This window comes from Rhinatrema bivittatum, chromosome 16, assembly GCF_901001135.1.
Source record: "Rhinatrema bivittatum chromosome 16, aRhiBiv1.1, whole genome shotgun sequence".
Taxonomy (NCBI): domain Eukaryota; kingdom Metazoa; phylum Chordata; class Amphibia; order Gymnophiona; family Rhinatrematidae; genus Rhinatrema; species Rhinatrema bivittatum.
In genome coordinates, this window is record NC_042630.1 from 6,902,874 (window position 1) to 6,921,717 (window position 18,844).

The window sequence follows — 18,844 nt, forward strand, 5'->3', positions numbered from 1 at the left end:
CCTGTGTATCCATAAATAGCTACCAGTTGAATGCTAGCAACCCATGTATTCTTTGTCCTTGGCCCATCTCCTACTTTATTTCATCATATTCCATCCTGTTGTGCACTTCCAGTAGCCCAAGACGTGAGTGGCATGGAAGGATGGCTCTGTTTCCTCAGCCTTCCAGGCCCCTTCATCCATCTGTCTCCTACTTTCAGCCATTCAAACCTTCTTGTCCATCCATAAATCCACTCTTCCCTGCAGTGGAAGATCCTGCAGCTCTTATCTTGTCCTGTTCTATATATTCATAACGCTGTTTTGTTGAGCTGCATTTCTTTTTGAAAGGCTGAGTAATATATTGTATCCATGGCTCCTGGCATGTGCACTGTTGCCTTCTCATTTTTCTGCCTGTCCCGAGAGGCATTAATGCTGGATTTGAGATCCACACCAGAGATCAGCATGTTCAGCATTTCATTTTGAAAGAATTATCTCTCAGATTGGTTCTTCTAACATGACCGTCTTAAGATGAGGACAGATTGCCATGCTTCCAACTGACTACTGTGGTTGTGTAGTTTATTATTATTATTTTTAAACATATATTATTTATTTGAGGAAATATTTTATACATTTCTGCTTTTAGGTTAGGAGAAATCTTAGTGTCAAAAATGATGGAAATAAAGGCATTTATGCGCATGGAGTTGCTCCCCTGACCTCCCCCTGCTGCAGCAATGCCCCTTTTCTCAGTGGCAGAAAGATGGCATGCCTACTGTTTGCAGTAATTAAAAATGCCCGCACTATTACGCTGTGCCCAGAGGCCAGGCAATATTCAGAAGTTTGTTTTGCATGTGTAAATGTGTTCACCCACGTGAAATGCGTAGAAAATTGCTGTGTTCACATGTCCTGCGAGAAATGCATTTTTATTGTATTTCATGTTTGGTTACGGTTGTCAAGGAACAGTTTTCAGTGGGATACTAAGAGTAGAGCCTAAGAAAACAAAATCAATCATTCTATCTCTCTTAAAGGCAGTAAATATATGGTTTTTGGGGGTGTGACACAGAGTGACCAACACACAAACAATATACAGAGATGGATGTGATCATTCAAGATCATATAGCTTCTTTGTAATTCTTGTAATAAATTAAAGTGAATATAATAGTGTGGTTGCTGTGTTAGTCCACTTGAATATGTAGAAATTATAATCGCCAAACAAATGGACTAAGGGTACATTTCTGTCTAACTTTCAAAAGCCACCAGCAAACTAGGAGTGCAAGGCACAAAAAAGTGGGTCACATGAACTTTATAATCTTCACAAATGACATTATATTAGCCAGAAATGTATTGCTGGTCCAGTACATTTGTTGATCATTATATTTATATAAATTATATTGAATTGTGACACAAAACCAGAATGTGAAAAGGTAATATTGTGGAGCTTATGAATCAGACTGTTATGTGAGAGAGAGAGAGAGAGAGAGACTAGCCATAATGCCCTCACACTAGAGGGGTATTTATATCTCTATGGGAGGCCCACCTAGTAACTCAAGGTGAGGTTTAGGTATTAGTGTAGGGGTTAGGGGCCACTTTGACATTCAAAGTGAGATGTATGAACAGCACAGTGCTCTCTTGTGAAGCTCTGATGACCTTCGGCATGAGGAAACTCACCCAAAGATGAGATTTGTGCAGTGTTCTCTCTCTCTCTTCCCTTTAAGCAAATGAAAAAGGTATAGTTAAAATTCGCGTTAAAGCCGTGCGATATGGCTTCGCAAAACTGTGAGCCCAGCCCACTTGGCCAAAATTCCCACCCTAATATCCTCCCCTTTTTCTCATTTGCATTGCACCAAATGTTATGGTGCTTTCGCATGCGTTAATGGTATTTTTGCATGTGAAAACGCCATATAGCACTTTGATAAATGACCCCCTAAGTGCCTTAACTTAACTGGCTAAGTAGTGGCCACTGAATATTCAGAGAGCTGCCACGTAACTGGCTAAGTGCCTTTTGAATATTGGCCTCATTATATTTAGTGACATCTCAGCATAATATTTCTGGCTTGTAGAGTTACCATAAATATAAATAGGTCAATATTTTAAAAAGCAGCCTAGCTCCTAAATATGGCATCTGTTTTCAGCCAAACTTAGGAGCCTAAATTCTTGACTGAAAATTCACTTAAATTTAGGATGGCAAATAATTTGCCTAGTGCTGAAATTCAGTTCCTTTCACTTTTTAGGGCCCTAAATGTAGGCATTTGGGCCAAGTTAGTAACTTAACTCCCATTGGTCTTTCTCACTTCAGAACTTGAAGCCTATGCAGAATTTGTGCCTCTTTCATTATACAACATTATCTAAATGCAGGCACTTGGACTTGAGGTTTCTGCTAATGTTTAGTGGAGTGCATCCATCTTTAGCATCCATGCATTCTGCTGTGTTTTGGCTTCTCTTTTATTGTTTCGGGGAGGATGGGGAGTCTGCCATCTTGCTTCTTCCTTTGCCTGAAGGTATGCTGTTCACTGAGCATTAAAGGATTTAATGTAGTGGCATCTGATTGTCAGCAATCATCATTTTCACTATTGTCCTGCTCTTCTCTAGAAAATTACTTACGTACGCATATGCAAGGAGAGTAATTTGAGTTTATATATTATATTTATATATGTATATACACACATGCATACATATAACTTGCAAACACCGTTACCATGTCTATATGCATGATATTCACATGAGTATGTGGTTTGTAATTAGCATTTCAATAGCATTGCACAAGCAGAAAGGATTGCAATCTCAGTGCTTAGGAAACAGACACACAGACTCCTCTGAAATATGTGTTACTTAACAGGTTGGAGTTGATTATAGGAGATGACATTTTTGGTAATTCTTTGACCTGGAAACAAAACTGTCCGTGATAAGCAATGTTTCTTTTTGCTTTCCCCAATCCAGAATACCTTCAGTGAATATGCATGAGATAGATTTGCATGCAATGGAGGCAGTGCATGCAAATCTATCTTATGCATATTCATTGTGGATATCCTGAAAACCAGACTGGCTAGGCAATGCTCCAGGACTGACTTGAGAAACACTGCTCTAGAAAAAGGTTGAACATAGACCTTCAGTCTCCCATATTATTCTTCTACTATGTTACTACTCATAGTTGTAATTACTTTGTTACAGTTTGATAAGCTGAGGCAGAAGGGGATAAAATTACTTTTCATAGGTCACAGTGCCAGAGCAGGGATTAGAACTCACAAGACCTAGCTCTTGTTTAGTGTGCTCATTACTCTCACCTTCTCCTTGGTATATATAAGAACATAAGATATGCCATACTGGGTCAGACCAAGGGTCCATCAAGCCCAGTATCCTAATATGATATGCATATGCTTTTTTTTTTTTTTTTTTTAGAAAGGTGAAAGAGGGCACATTATCCCCCTCCTCCTCTCCTTCCCTTTGTGCCTCTCTTCCCAAGCTTAATAAATTTTATGTTTAATTATGTAGTTAAAATGAAATCTAATTACAGGACTTCCCTTGGAGGAAGTTGGATTTTAGCATAACTGGATGTGTACTCATTCAGGGGCAGTTTGCTATACAGTTAGACTTCTTTGAGTCTTTTGGAGATTGAAACTATTGCCTGAGGTGATAGCAATAAAAAAAAAAAGTGAGTTGCTTTCCTACATCTCTCATAGAAAATGCTGTTATTTTGTCCCCAGTAGAATTAGCTAGGTCAGGAGCAATATGATGTGCCAGTATTCTTTTTACTTCACACATGAGCTTAACTTAACAAAAGTGCTCAGTTTGACTTAATGTGAGCTTATGCACCTAAAATTCTTCACAGAGAGCACATTCTTAATTGACATCAGACATCTAAAACATTGTCAAAATAGCAGATAAAATATATTTAAGTGGGTTACTGAGTCAGATTGCATAAATATCTTACCTTAGGATCCCATGTGTAAGGCATGCTATATTCGGACATCAGACTCACTGCCATTGAACTTGGTACATTTGCTGTGCAGTGGCTCCTCCAACCCCATTCAGTTTTAAAGATGTCAACATTGTGCATCTGTCCCTGCCCACTTTTATGGGTATTTTTTTTTTAAAAACTCTTTATTTCGAACTTTTACATGGCACATAACAGGGAAAAGAAAGTATTATATAAATAACTGCAATACAGCATTACATAGAAGAAAAAATGTCTTCATGATATAGAAACCACATTGTAAAGAAATCTACAGGGACCAGATTGCCAGATAACCATTGTGGACATTCATAAAGTTCTAATTAGCTCTCAAATACTCCTGATACGGGTCCCATATAGATACATATTTAGCGTCTTTAAGTCAAAACGTATTTGTTCAATATCAGCAATATCTTTGACTTGTTTTTTCCAATGAACAATAGTAGGACAGGTCTTCCAAAAGGTAGCGATGGTGAATCGCGCTGCAAGAAGCAGCTGCCCCACTAGCACCCTATGCTTAACTGGAACCAAGAACCTGTTCCAACATTCCAGAAGACCTAACTCTGGAGTCTCATGTACAGGTATGCCCAATATATCAGCTATCTCTTGAGTGACTTGTGTCCAGAACTTACCAATGATGGGACAAATCCCTCACCAACATTGCTCTCCAGCCTCCGGGAAACACCGAGAGTAAAAAATAGGAGTACAATAAGTTCTGTTCAGTAATTTAATCATTAACTCCTTCCACTTAGCACATATGGAGATGTGGTGGGCAAAGTTCCAAATGCGTTTTCAGGCCTTACATTCCAGCGAAAGATCTAAGTCTGTATTCCAAGCATCAATTACAGACTGTAGCATGTGTGTACCATATTTACTGAGCAGGATGCCCATATATATAAGGGATATACTCTTCTCATAGGCATCAGGGTCACTCAAAAAAGACTCAGACCACCATCTAATGGACATTAACGGTTGGGTCAGGCGCAACTTATCCCGCAATGCCTCTCTCAATTGAAGATAATAAGCATGGGAACATGGGGGAAGATCATACTCTTCATATAGCAATTGAAAAGAAAGGAACTATATATCATCCCATAATTGTGTTATGTATACAAGAGTAGACCACTATCCCTCCATTCTTTGAATATGGGAGAGAAATATTTGAGTTTTCATATATAGGTGCAATAAGCGAAACATCCACCTCTGACCAATCCAAAAATTTAAGTTCTTGTCGCCAGATTTGCAATGAATGTGGCATTAATTGGCCAACTCTACAAATCCTCCTACTATTAGGTGGGTTGCAAGAAATGAAGGGAAGACCCCAGTATTAACAGCCTCAGCTTGCACACTCTCCAGCTGGAGCCAGGCATCATCTCCACACCTTGTCCAGGCCTTCAAAAAGATAAGCCTGGCAGCCCAATAATAGATCCTAAGATTAGACAGAGCAAGGCCAGCCTGCAATTTAGGCAGCCAAAGCCGCCACAAGATATGCCTATGAATGTCGGTATATAAAAGTTTTTAAATAAATAAATACATGTTGGAATAAGTATAAAAGTTGTGAAAGCATACTCATTTTAAACAGACTAACTCTACCAGTCCAAGAAATAGACAAGTGATCCCAATCTAGCAATTTTTGCTTAGTGTGAGATATCACTGGGGCAAAATTCATTCCAAAAAGATCCTTAAAGTTTTGTGGCATAAAAATACCCAAATACTGAAACCTAGGTTGAACCACCTTGAACTCTTTTAGCAATTTCGGAATCAATAATTTCAAATCCATCAAAAACAGCTCAGATTTGTCAGAATTAATCTTGTACCCAGCCAGGGAACCGTACTGTCCCAATAGGGTAAGAAGGGCCTGCCTAGAGGTCTTTAAGAGAGGACATATATATTAGGACATCATGTGTATAGAGGGAGATTTTATGAGTTCTTCCCCCCAAAGTAAACCCAGAAATATCAGGATGTTGTCTAATAGTAGCTGCCAGGGGCTCAATGACCAAGTCGAAAAGCAGGGGAGACAGAGGGTAGCCCTGCCGCGTACCCCTTGTTATATCAAAAAAGGTGGAGAGCCTACCGTTTATGTTCAATCACGCTCTTGGTCTTTCGTACATTGTCCATACCCAAGCAATAAAATGAGCTGGGATACTGGCCACCTCCAAAACTGCAAATAAGATGGACCAAGAAACATGGTCAAACGCCTTTTCCGCATCGAGCAAAATTATAGCCCTGGCCATGCCCCTTGATTTAGCCAGATGAAGGAGAGTGAACAACCTCCTAGTGTTAGACGTGGAGTGCCTCCTTTCACAAAACCGGTTTGATCAGGATGCACCAAATGCGGAAGTAAAGTCTCAAGGCACAATTGCAACACTTTCGCAAAAATCTTAATATCAGAGTTAAGCAAGGAGATTGGTCGATAAGAGCCACACTTTTAGGCATCCTTGCCCTCCTTTTGGAGGAGCATAATATTCGCATCAGCCATAGACCTCAGGGAGTGGTCACTGTCCCCGGCCGAATTAAAAACCGGGACTAGAAAAGATGAAACTTAAGCCAGGAACTTCTTGAAGAAGTCAATTGAAAATCCATCAGGGCTTGGTCATATCCCACCCGGTAGGGCTTTCACAGCTGCCTGAATCTCAAGCAAGGATATAGGCTCAGCCAGCATCTCATCCTGGGGTTCAGGCGAGGAAGGTAGACCTAACCCGATTAAGAACTGAATCTCAGAGAGACAGTTACCCTCTGGTTCCCTGTACAAGTCAGAAAAGTATTTCAGAAAAAAATTTTCAATGTCCCTGGAACCAGAGACAATGCTCCCTGCACTCTGCCGTATTTGGGCAACATGCGATCTACACGCTCTCTTAATCACCCCAGCTAGGAAGGCTCCTGGTTTGTTGCCATGTTCATAAAACCTAAGCTTAGTGTATTTTAAAGATTTCCCAATCTTGTAAACCTCTGACTGCAATTCCCTTCTGCATTTTTCCAAAGTATTAAGGATCTTGATGGAGCCAGTTCATTTATAATTAGCCTCCGAGTCCTTAATCTGCACCATCAGGAGCTCTTCCTTCCGCTTTCTTTCCCTCTGAAGGTGACAGGCAAAACTAATTTTACCCCTGAAAAAAGCCTTAAAGGTTTCCCAGTGCAGGATAGGGGCATAATTTCCCTCCGGGTTATGTAGATCAAATTCAGCAACTGCTTCCTTCACCAGATCCAGAAATCGTTTTATCACCCAAAAGAGACGTATTAAGTCTCCATGTATAAGGCCTAGACTGAATAGCCTTGAAAGCGAAGCAGAGCTCCACAGGGCAATGGTCCGAAAGCGTACAAGCTAGTATACTGCTGTCAGTCACCTTATTAAGCATATTAGGGGAGCAAAGGAAATAATCAATCCAACTATAGGAATTGTGGGTCAGTGAATAGAAAGTGAAATCTTTTTCTCCAGGGTGGAAATGCTGCCAGGTGTCTGTGAGATTGAATGTGTGGGTTAAATTCTGAAACCCTAAATTGAAAGGGATTTGCTGCCGGGGGGAGGCAGTTCTATCAAGCAGCGGGTCTGGACTTCCAGCCTCCCCCAAGTACAGATGTTGAAAACCAAACTGAGGTATTTGATCCGTGAGAGCATGGAAAAACCCCAATTGGCCCACCATTAACAAGGTTGAGGGAGACAGAGTGTAATAACCCCTCTATCATAACAAATCTTCCATCTACATCAGCAAGAGAGCGACGAATGATCAAAGGCAAATCTTTATGTATAAGGATATAGTCACCCCTACTTTTAGAATTATAAGACGAATAGTATAGTTGACCCACCCAGTCAACCTTTAATTTTTCATGTACCTTTGGAAGGGTATCTATGTCTCTATTCCCGTTCCACATCTTGTCATATATATACCTTTGGAAACGTAGCTCTCTGTGTCCTATCCAGTGTTTCAGAAGTACCACATGAAAAGCTATGATACTGGTCTCGCCTATGAAATTCAGATTTTACTGTTGAATTATTTTGTAATTACTCCATGTGGCCAGTTGGCTTCGATGCATGTAGCCCTATATTGGGACTATCTCACTAATGTGGCTGCTCTGGAGTATGCAAGAGAGAAGAATCTGTAAAAATAATAGCTTTATAGTAAAACTTTGAATTGATAGTGTTCCTGCTTGATTTATAAAGTTTATATAGGCTACCAAAATGAAACAGAATCTGCTCTGAATGCCCTTCCGGAAGAAGTGGGGAAGACAAAAACAGTAATGGAATTCAAAAGGGCGTGGGATAAACGGAGAGGATCCTTAATGGCTAGAGGATAGAAATGAAGACATGGGATAACATCTGTTAAACCTAAAGTTTACCTTACTGCATGGGAGCAGCAGTTGCTACCCTTAACAGAAGACATGGGGGGGGGGGGGGGGGGAAACTGCACCTGCTGGGCAGACTGAATGGACCATTTTGTTCTGTATCCACCATCATTACCTATGTTACTGTGTTTGTTAAATATGTATAACCTAGAGGAGAGGACAGACCAGGTGGATATGATAGAGACATTCAAATATCTGAAAGATATAAATAATGCACAAGAAGCATTTTCCAGTAGAAAGGAATTCTAGAAGAAGAGAACTAAAAGGAGTAGATTTGGGCATAACATCAGAAAATATTGTGCGCTCAAGCTAGCGCACAGCTTAACCAGTGATTGGAGGTGAGTTTTGAACACGCCAGCCTAACACCTGAAGCAAAAAGGTGATTAGCGTCCAAACTACCGCATAGCTAATAGCGCTCATCACATGTAAATGCCGTGTAGATGAGGCTATTAGCTATTACTCCCAATGTAAAAAAAATTGCCGTGCACCCAATGCACGCTTTTTAACATGGCAAAATTAATACCAGCACCAGAGCTGGCGTTAAGTCTTGTTGAGCGTCAAGGGCTCGCTGAAAAACAAAAAAATCCTGCTTTTTGTGGTTCCTCCTACTTTTAGTATCATCGCGATTCTAAGTAGGAGGAACCGCAGAAACATGAAAAAACAAGTCTTGACCGCGACCAGCTTAGGAAAACAGACACTCAATTTACCGTCTGTTCTCCTAACCCATGGCTGTGCCCACAGCCACGTCTCCTGGGCGCCCGATGCCAAGGACACGCTAAGGACTCACAATTGATCCCTAGCACATCCTTTTTAGCATGGCACCTCATTACAATACTGCAACAGGCGTCCAGGAGACGTGGATGTGCACACATGAAAAAAACCGGGCACCCAGTTTGGACACACGTTTTTACACGTGGCTTATTGCATCAGGCCCAAAGTGTGGCAGATGTATGGAACAGACTCCTAAGTGAAGCTGATGGAGAAAAACAGTAGCAGAGCTCAAGAAAGTACTAGCAGACACCCGCAAAACTTTTGTGGGGCAATGATGTCAATACTCCTCCCCCAGCCCTGCTTGACCCCAGCAGTTTCATCTCCCTCCTCCCACTTAACCCAAGGATTCTCATCCCTCTCCCCAAACCAACCTAAGCACTCCTTTCTTTTTTGCTCCTTCTGCCTGCTCATGTCCAAGAGTGGCTCCACTTCTCTCTGGTCCTATAGCCCCAGAAATTGCTGTGCCTGCTTCCAATCTTGTGGCACTGGGAGCTACTCTTCCTCCCTTCAGTCCTGTAGCCCTGGGGTCCCTTTGCCTCCCTCCCCCAATGGCTTTCCAAAGAGTGCACACCAACAGTGTAAACCTAAGTTCTGTGGTAACCACAGATTAGTTGCAGGTAGTGCCTGCGCACAGAAGTAAACATGCGCCCCGCCCGCCCCTGAGCTATGTGTGTAAATTTGGATGTCGTCCCCAGATGCGCGCCTGCACTCCACAGCAGAGTGCTGACATGCACATATACAGTCACCCCACCAATTGCCAGCAGACAGACACCATCCAGAGAGCTAAACGTATTATATAAAGAGATGAGATAAGCGCAAAGGATCCTCAAAGCTGAAATTTCAAAAGTTGAATGCTTGGAAATCAGCATATGCACATGTAAATTGCATAGACTTGCGTATATGTTTTAGAAACGTACAACATACACACATAAATAGAGATGCATGTCAATCTACGTGTGTAACAGGGCAGTCCAGGAGTATACCTGGACAGGGCAACATTTACACAACTAAGTTGCTATTTTATAAGAGATTTATGCTTGCAGATTTGGCAGCTTACTCGCATATATTTACACCTTTATCCGGAGTAATTGATAGTAAGCATCTTAAAAGTGAAATATTGACTAGGTGGGGGGGTCTGGTTGAAATGGGGATAGTTGAGGCTGAATAGCCAGCAGAGTCTCGATGACCTGCAGATGGAAAGGATGAACTGGTAAATTAATTGCACTGGTAACTGCAATGCCATGTGCATGTTAGAGAATCTCCTGGGGCGGGGAATTTATGTAAAGCATGTGGGTAAAATCTCTATGCGTATGTTTTTAAAGTTAGAAGTACAAATACGGGAGTATAGTAGTGACGTGGATGCACGCTCCAGTTATCTGGTTAAGTAGCAGCTTTGCCACTAATTATCTGGATAAGTCTTAAAAGTGCTACTTCTCTGGCTAAGTCAGACAGGGTAAGTTTCATACAATGCTACTTATCTGGATAAGTAGTACTATTTAAGATTTATCCAGCTATCTGATGTAGCAGATAAGTAGCACTTTTCAGACTTATCCAGCTATCTGATTTAGGAACTGATTTATCAAGGTATTTTCCCATAGACACAGAATGGGAGAAGAGCCTTAGTGAATCAGGCAGTTAGCAAAGCCACTACTTAGCCGGATAAGTTGGGACTTATCTGGATAAATGCAATATGTATTTGCACTTTTTTTTTTTAACATATGCGCACAAGTAGCTGGGTACATTTGTGCTTATTTTATAACCTGTGCATATCATATACATATAGGCTATAAAATACAGGCGTAGAGTTCCGCGCATCCATATTCGCGCATATACTGACGCACACGACTGTTTTAAAGTTATCCTCCCTATGTGAGAACACATTGTATTATTTGTCTCTATTTTATTTATTCTTAAATTCTGCAATTTCCATTTAATGTTCAGCACGGATTACAAAAAACATATATAATAATACAAATATTATTATTATTATTTAAAGCTTTTTTATACCGTATTTGTGGGTACATCATATCGGTTTACAAAGAACTTGAAACATTGAACTAGAAACATTGTACAAAGAACAGGGTGTGATAACTTGGGAAGGGTAATGTAACAGATTACAGAGAACTTGATTTAGGCGCTGTACAGTGGGATATTTGAGCCTATACATAGCATTGTAGCAGCAAGAGGAGATGGGAGAGGGAAAAGGGGGAAAGGTGGGGGGATTAATTAGGCATATACATAACATTAAGGGGGGAGGGAGAGGGTGCCGGGGGTTATTTGGGCATATAACATGACATCATTTGATCGAGAGGAGAGAGTAGGGGGGGGAGCATATACATAACATTATTGGGCATATAAATAACATTATTGGAGCGAGAGGGGTCGGGGGGAGGGGGGAGCACATAAATAAAATTATTGGAGCGAGAGGGGGAGGGGGGAGCAAATAAATAAAAATTATTGAGCATAAAAATACATAACCTAGAACAAAATACATTATTCATTATTTCTTCGCTTTATAAGATCCAGACGTATAAAATATTATCGAGAAAAGCTTGTGCAAAATTTTTCCCTAAAGTGCAAATAATCTCTTTCCTCATACTTCACTTGGTAATTGAATCCACAGACTAAGGGCAGTGATGGAAAAAGTTTGATTCCTTGTATCTTGCATTTCTACATTTCTTTCCTCCTTTGCCCCGCACGCTCACAGTCCTGAGAGGATTCTGATGACTTTCCTCTCTCCTGCAGACAGCGTGAAGAAGTTCCTGAGCAGCAAGCCAGGCACACATCCTCAGCACCGCATAAAACTGGAGACCAAGTCTAAAAAGTATGAGGACCGAGTGCTGGTGAGTGACTGGCTCCCGCTCCTAAAAATAAGTCCTGTTTTAAGAAAAAAAAAATATTTAAATATGCTTTTGTATGCAAACACTCGCACTGGGGATTTAGGTGTGTAAATTTCTGTGAGCATGCACCCCCCCCCCCCACCCCCGAGGTCTTTGGGAGTGGAGTTGCTGGATTTAACTCGATGAGAAGCTGCTGGTTTACTCTCAGGCCGATGCAATATCGGCGCATGGAAAAAGGGAACTCATGAATGCGTGCCCGCTCTTCTAATGCGCACAGATAGACCTCTCCGGGGCACCCGATGCAAAATGCAGATGGGCTGTCCCGGTAAAAAGGAAGGTGCATGGGGAAATTGTGCGCCAAGACTGCCTCCTGGGCAGCAGGCGCCCAACAGAGATGGCTGTCAGCAGGTTAGTAAAATGGACACTCGTTAATTGAGCGTCTCTTTTCCTAACCTGACTGCCGGCATACTTAAAAAATTTTTTTAACCTAACTCCTTTTTAAAGCTGTTATAGGAACAACAGAAAAGCAGTATATAAGGGGTTGCGGACTCGTGTCCAACACACACGTCCAGCCACGGGTTAACAGTGCGCTCGGCCCATTTGAGAAGAAGAGAGAGCCAGGAGGGCAGGGCACAAAGGGAAGAGTGCTGCCGGGAATTGCTAATGTGTCTGAGAACATTGCTGGAGAGGGAGGGAGTAGGGCATGGCTCTGGATCTGCTGCCTGCACTTTTTATCCCTTCAGTGTTTGCTTGCCTTCACTGTGTTTTTGGTGGTGGGTGGGTGGGGTGGTTTTTTTTTTTTTCTGATGCAAAAAGAGATGAAGAAAAATGACACACAGTTCCCATCTGGAAAAGAGAATCTAATGCATCAATCTTTATTCTCTGGAGAGAGAGGAAGTAAAGAGTATTCTGGGTTGGTAGGAAGGTAAGAGAAGGATGATAAGGAAAGAAACAGAAAGGAAGAGACAGACAGAATAAATATGAAAGGCTGTGAATCTTTATCTGCAAAAGTCAGAAGTCAAGAGAAGTCTTTACTTGTATCAGCCCCCCGGTATTTATAGAACAGCCTGATTCTGTGTTCCCTGTATGTACCCAGATCAGTCCAGACTTCTGGTTTTTGCCTCCCTTCCAGCAGATCGAGACAGAGAATCAGCTGGAAGCCCGTGCTGTTTGGTTGACATGCTTGAGATTTGTCGATCGCTTGCAAGGTCGAATGGTCTGAATAATGTCAGACAATGCGATGGCAGTGGCTTACATCAATCACCAAGGAGGAACCAAGAGCCAGCAAGTGTCACAGGAAATAGCTCAACCCATGGAAAGGGCGGAAGTACATCTTCAGGAGATCTCAGCCTCACACATTGCAGGAAAAGACAATTTAAGAGCTGACTTTCTCAGCAGTCAGAGTCTGGATCCAGGAGAAAGGGAATGGTACAATGAAGCGTTCTAGCTCATAGTAGGCCACTGGGTCCTCCTATTTCTAGGCTTGCTGGCAACATCACACAATGCGAAGGTTCCTCGTTTCTTCAGTCCCAGGAGATATCTGAAGTTTTTGGACATTGATGCCCTCGTGCAGGAGTGGCCGGAAGTCAAACTTCTATATACCTTTTTCCCATGGCCTATGTTGGGCACAATGATTCATAAATTCAAGACACACATGGGGTTGTTACTTCTGGTGGCACCAGATTGGCCCAGGATATTCCACCAGAGGCAAAGGCCTCTGGTGGAATATCCTCTCCGATTACCAGTCCACAGGGATCTGCTATGGCAGTGGCCCATTCTTCTCGAAGATCCAACTTGATTTTTGTCTTATAATGTGGCCCTTGAGAAGGCTCGATTGCTGAAGCATGGGTAGTCCACTGCTGTGTTTTCCACATTGCTTCGAGAACAAAAGTTATTCACTTCCTTAGCCTATGTTCATGTTTGGTGAATGTTTTAGGCTTGGTGTGAGGAATGAGGAGTTCATCCTCGTTCAGTTAAAATCCCACTCAGTTTGGATTTTTGCAGGATGGGTTGTGTAAGGACTTGGCCCTTAATTCCCTGAAGGTACAGGTGGTGGCTCTGGTTTGCTTCTAAAGTCACGTGAATAGTGAACCCTTGTTGGCCATCCAGTTGTGGCACGGCCTTGAAAGGGATGAAGCATTTTCATGCCCCCTTGCAGTTGCTGGTGCCCTTGTTGAGTCTTGTTCTGTAATTCTGGTGGGTCCCACTTTTTGACCACTGCCTAGCCTCTTCCTGAGGTTACTTACTAGAGGACGATGTTCTGCGCATGGAGTTTCTGAACTGCGGGCTGTCTTGCTAGGAACAGTCTCTACAATTGTCTCCGTGAGCGGTCCAGATGCGTTCTTTTGGCCAAAGGTGGGCTCGAATTTTCACTGGAAACAATCAATCCCTGCCAACTCTGGGCAGGGAGAGAGAAGTGGATGAATATCACCTGTTTCAGATCTTGGGTGTCAAGAGGCATATCTTGAGGTATTGGAGGTTTCTAAATCTCTCAGGAAGATGGACCGGCTGTTTTACTCCACAATGAAAGTAAACAGGGTGAGCCAGCGTCATGGGCTATGATAGCCCAGTAGATTAAGAAGGTTTTCTCGACCGCATATGTGGATGCTGAGCAGCCATTTCCTAGTCAGATTAGTGCTCATTCCACTAGGACTCTGGCAGTGACATTGGCGGAGATTAGATGGTTGTCTTCCATCAATATTTGCCGAGCTGCAACATGTATTTTCTTACACAACTTCCAGGCATTATCGCCTGGATCTACAAGCCCGGGAGGATGCAACCTTCGCCTATGCGGTGTTGATTGAACAATAGGCAGCCTCCCTCCCTGTTCAGGAGTGGCTTTGGTACATCCCACTGGTGTGGATTAACCTGCCTGAATGCTAAGAGAGGAGAAATTACTGCTTACCTGATAATTTCCTTTTCTTTAATGAGGACAGGTTAATCCACCTTCCTACCCTTGGTTGCCGGATGATGGTGCTATTGTCCTCCTGAGTGGCTGCATTTACAGGGATTACTGGTGTCAGATCCAGACCCTAGATTAGTAATATTACACGCCTCGTCTGACCTCAGTTTTTTCTGTTAACTGATTGTTTGAATGTTTGTCTTAATGGTTATGATCATGTATTCTTTTGTTGCCCACAGTTGTTTTTTGCAGAGAATACTGGCAGGCTGATGCCGGCGCAGGGGTATATATACCGTGACATCAGCTTTGCTTCATCGTCTTCTGCTGGTAGAGGTGCATAACCCACTAGTGTGGATTAACCTGTCCTCATTAAAGAAAAGGAAATTATCAGGGAAGCAGTAATTTCTCCTTTGAACTTTGGTCTCCAGCCCACTACTCTAACCACTGGGATATGCTCTCTGCCCTCTCCTATTTGTAATGCAGTGACATGTGGCATCATCTGATCTGTTTGTCATGTCCGTTAGAATGCCCAATCCCTGACTGTTTTTTGTTATATTGTAGGTTCTTACCACATGGCGAGTTTACATTTTCTTGCTGAAGGTTCCAGCTAAGGTGAGTAACTTGACTACACGTTCCGCAGTCGTCTCTGCACTGTATATCACATTAAGAGCTGCATTTACTAAAGCAATTTTTGAATGCATTTTTTCTCAGATAAATGCATACTTACCCATTTAAAAACTGTCTGAAAATTGCTTTCTAAGGGGGTAATTTTAAGTTTATGCCTGTAAAGTTACCTGGGTGGAGGTGGCGGTGGGGGTTGTGTGGGGAACAGTACAGGAATAACTCGCTTATGCATGTGCTTTCCCCTGCACTCGTGACAGATGTTTCAGAACTTGGAGGCACTTACGTGCACACTTTTGAGTTTTAAAAGTATGCGTGCAAATGTACATGCAGAAAGTTACCCCTGCTCCAAAGCAGGTGTAAATCCCTGTGCGTAGGTCCCCACGCAAAGCAGCACAACCTGGGAATGTTCAACATCCACAGCTACTTTTTGGGGTCTTTGAAAATGACCCTCTACGACGGTAACTTTAAAACAAGCGCACATGCGCACCCATGTACGCATATATGTGAGCGCCAGCACACATGCACTAGAATGCGCGCATTATATGCCTAGCGCGTGTATGCTTGCTCCTAATTTTAAGCAGCCACACATGGAAACGTTATTCACGTAGTTTCCTTGACATTTGTCTACTATTATGCGGGCAAGTGAGCACATTTTATAACATGTGCGCGCAAAGGAAATTCCCAGTTTTACCAATTAGTGCACCAGTTAGCCCAGTCTATCTCTGGGTCATCCAGACCCCTCTGGTTCTTCAGCCTGCACTCCCCCCCAGTTTATCCAGACCCCTCACCCAGTCAGTTTTTGGCAATAAAGAGTTTTATTCTGACTTACACCTGATAAATCTCTTACTGACAGCTCGGACTTTTGATCTCATAACTATCAGTCTACCGATAGGACAATTTATCCCGCCCTCTAACTACAGATATATCCTATTATCTATGAACCCTGTTTTTTCAGTATACCTTACTTGTAATATATCCTGCTGTTTGTTAGACTAATTTTTATGTCTGTTTCTCAGTCTGATTAATGTAATCTGTCAAATTTAAATGTAACTGGTTTGTTATAATGTAAACCGGAGTGAAGGCAACTCTGCTATACCTCGGTATATAAAAAACGCTAAATAAATAAAAAAAAAATAAATAAATAAAGAACAGAAGTAAATATGCGCAGGTCACAGCCCTACGTGCGCTGTGTTCACAGGTTTTGAAATCAGTATTTATGCGCATAAATGTTGGCCCGCCCTGGAACGCCCCTGACCTGCTTCAAATCCGTCCCTTTTTTACACGAGCAAAGTTATTTATGCACCGGTACTTACATGTGTATGTGCGAGGTTGCACGCGCATCTCTTTTAAAGTTCACCTTTATATGAGATAAATATTGTTGAAATAGAGATTCATATGCCTGCTGTGGTGCACTCACCTTCTGTTCCTCTCTTTATCCTTGCATGGCAGCCCCTGCTCTTGTGTCCTGCCCTTTCTCATGTTATCTGCCTTTTCCTACCCCCATCCTACTTGTCCTTTGGCATTGGGCAGAGAAGTCTAGCTCAGCATTCACCACTTTCTTTCTCTCTTGCAGGTGGATAACTCTTTTAATGTCCTGGAAATCCGGAGCATAAGTGTCCTCAGCAAAAACCAAGTGAGTGCAGGTGGAGGGCTGTGTTCAGAGTCTGTCCCCTCTGCACCCTGATGCTCCTCTGCCTGTTCTGCTCTACTTCTGAAAACCCAATCCCCTCTCTGGTATTAGGGCCAAATCAGACTCCTCATTAAAGTGAGAAACAGATAATTAAAGGCTCAGTTCACTCAGTCATTTTGACCTGTGAAGGCAGAATAGGGAGACATTTCCATTCACTGCACTCTGTCCTGTGGTCTCCCACTGCATTGTCACTGTCCCTTCCTCCACCTCACTGCCTGCTAGTACCAGGGAGACATTTCCATTATTTGTACTCCCCTGGAGTGAGATAAAAATATATTCTTTTTCTCTCACACATACCACTTTGTCTGTGAGACCCTCTTTTGATTGCTTCTTTTGCTTTTGCTATGTGATTCTATGATCCACACTAAGTATTCATTTAAAAATCTTGCTTGCTGTGATCTTTGTTTTAGTGCTAGATTTGATAAACTAATAGTGTCTCCTCTCCCCAACTACTTTTGTTAATTTTTCTTTTAACGGTTTTCTGTTTGGGTTTTGATACTCATAGATCCTGGTTGAGACAGAGAAGCTGAATTATTCCCTGAAGCTGCCATCACCAGAGAGCATTGATCAAGTCATCAGTCATGTGAACCTGGCCCTGTCTAAAATCTTTCCCAGCCCAGCCTCGGTGTAAGCATCTTCCTTTATCTCCTGCTTACTTTCCATGTTATTTTCTAACCTAGCTCTCTTTTTTTTATAATCCAGTTTCTCACAGGACAAACAGGATGGTAGTCCTCACATATGGGTGACATCACAGGATGGAGCCCAGTCACAGAACACTTTTGTCAAAGTTTCTAGAACTTTGACTGGCTCCTACTGGGCATGCCCATCATGGCACTAACCCTGCAGTCAGCAGGGGTTCCCTTCAGTCTTCTTTTTTCCGCACAGCATTAGCCACGTGGTTAAGGAGCTCTGCAGAGATTCCTGACAGGAATTTTCCTCATGGAATTACTGAAAACTTTCTTACCCCACAGGGGTCCCTCCTTCAACTTTTTCAAGCCGCGGTACTCCGGTACGTTTTTTATCCATTTTCGGTCAATTTCCGTCGAGTTTGGCCCTCGCGGCCTACTGGCCGTCGACCGTACCGCGGCTCAAATTTTTCAAGGCCATGGCATCGATGTTCCGTCGGTGCCCGGACTGTAGCCGCACCATGTCCATAACAGACCCTCATAAGGTCTGTGTAATGTGTCTTGGATGTGAGCACGATGTCCTGACCTGCACCAAATGTGTCCTAATGACACCAAAGAGTCGCAAGGCCAGAATGGAGAAGATGGAACTTCTCTTCCGTGCTCCAACCCCGACGCCGTCTATTGCATCGAAGTTGTCTGAACCAGCACCATCCACTTCGTGCCAGTATCGACCACTGGCTGGTGACCGTCCGGCGTCGACGACTTCTCGGCCTTCAACTACCTCTACTCCCTCTCAGGACTGAGAGGATCGTAGAGAGAAACATCGCCATCGACATCGGAAGTCTCGGACCATCGAGGGAGCGAAATCATCGACCTCGCCATCGTCAGAGCCGCCATCGAAAAAACCCCGTCCAAAAGGCACCGACCTTTTCTGCGACCGGGTCACTGAGGCAACCCTCACCCAGACAGGTATCGGGAGCCGCGACTCCGCCTTTAACGGTGGTCCCTCCAACTATGCCTCTGCCTCCTTCTCCCCTTCCGGAGCCGGGGCTGATTGCTCCAGGTCTCCATGAAGAACTGGACTGGATGGTTCAGGATGCCATCGACAAGGCGATGCATCGACTCCAA

General features: G+C 42.9%; 1 protein-coding gene across 3 annotated transcripts in view; it reads left to right on the plus strand.

Moving 5' to 3' along the window:
- CARMIL3 (capping protein regulator and myosin 1 linker 3) overlaps positions 1 to 18,844 on the plus strand; it is a 96,752-nt gene that overhangs the window by 4,181 nt on the left and 73,727 nt on the right. For all 3 annotated transcript variants that reach the window (XM_029579353.1, XM_029579354.1, XM_029579355.1), the window contains exons 2-5: positions 11,780 to 11,877; positions 15,338 to 15,388; positions 16,974 to 17,033; positions 17,596 to 17,717. In XM_029579353.1, the coding sequence (XP_029435213.1) occupies positions 11,780 to 11,877; positions 15,338 to 15,388; positions 16,974 to 17,033; positions 17,596 to 17,717 (331 nt within the window). The remainder of the gene's footprint in view (positions 1 to 11,779; positions 11,878 to 15,337; positions 15,389 to 16,973; positions 17,034 to 17,595; positions 17,718 to 18,844) is intronic.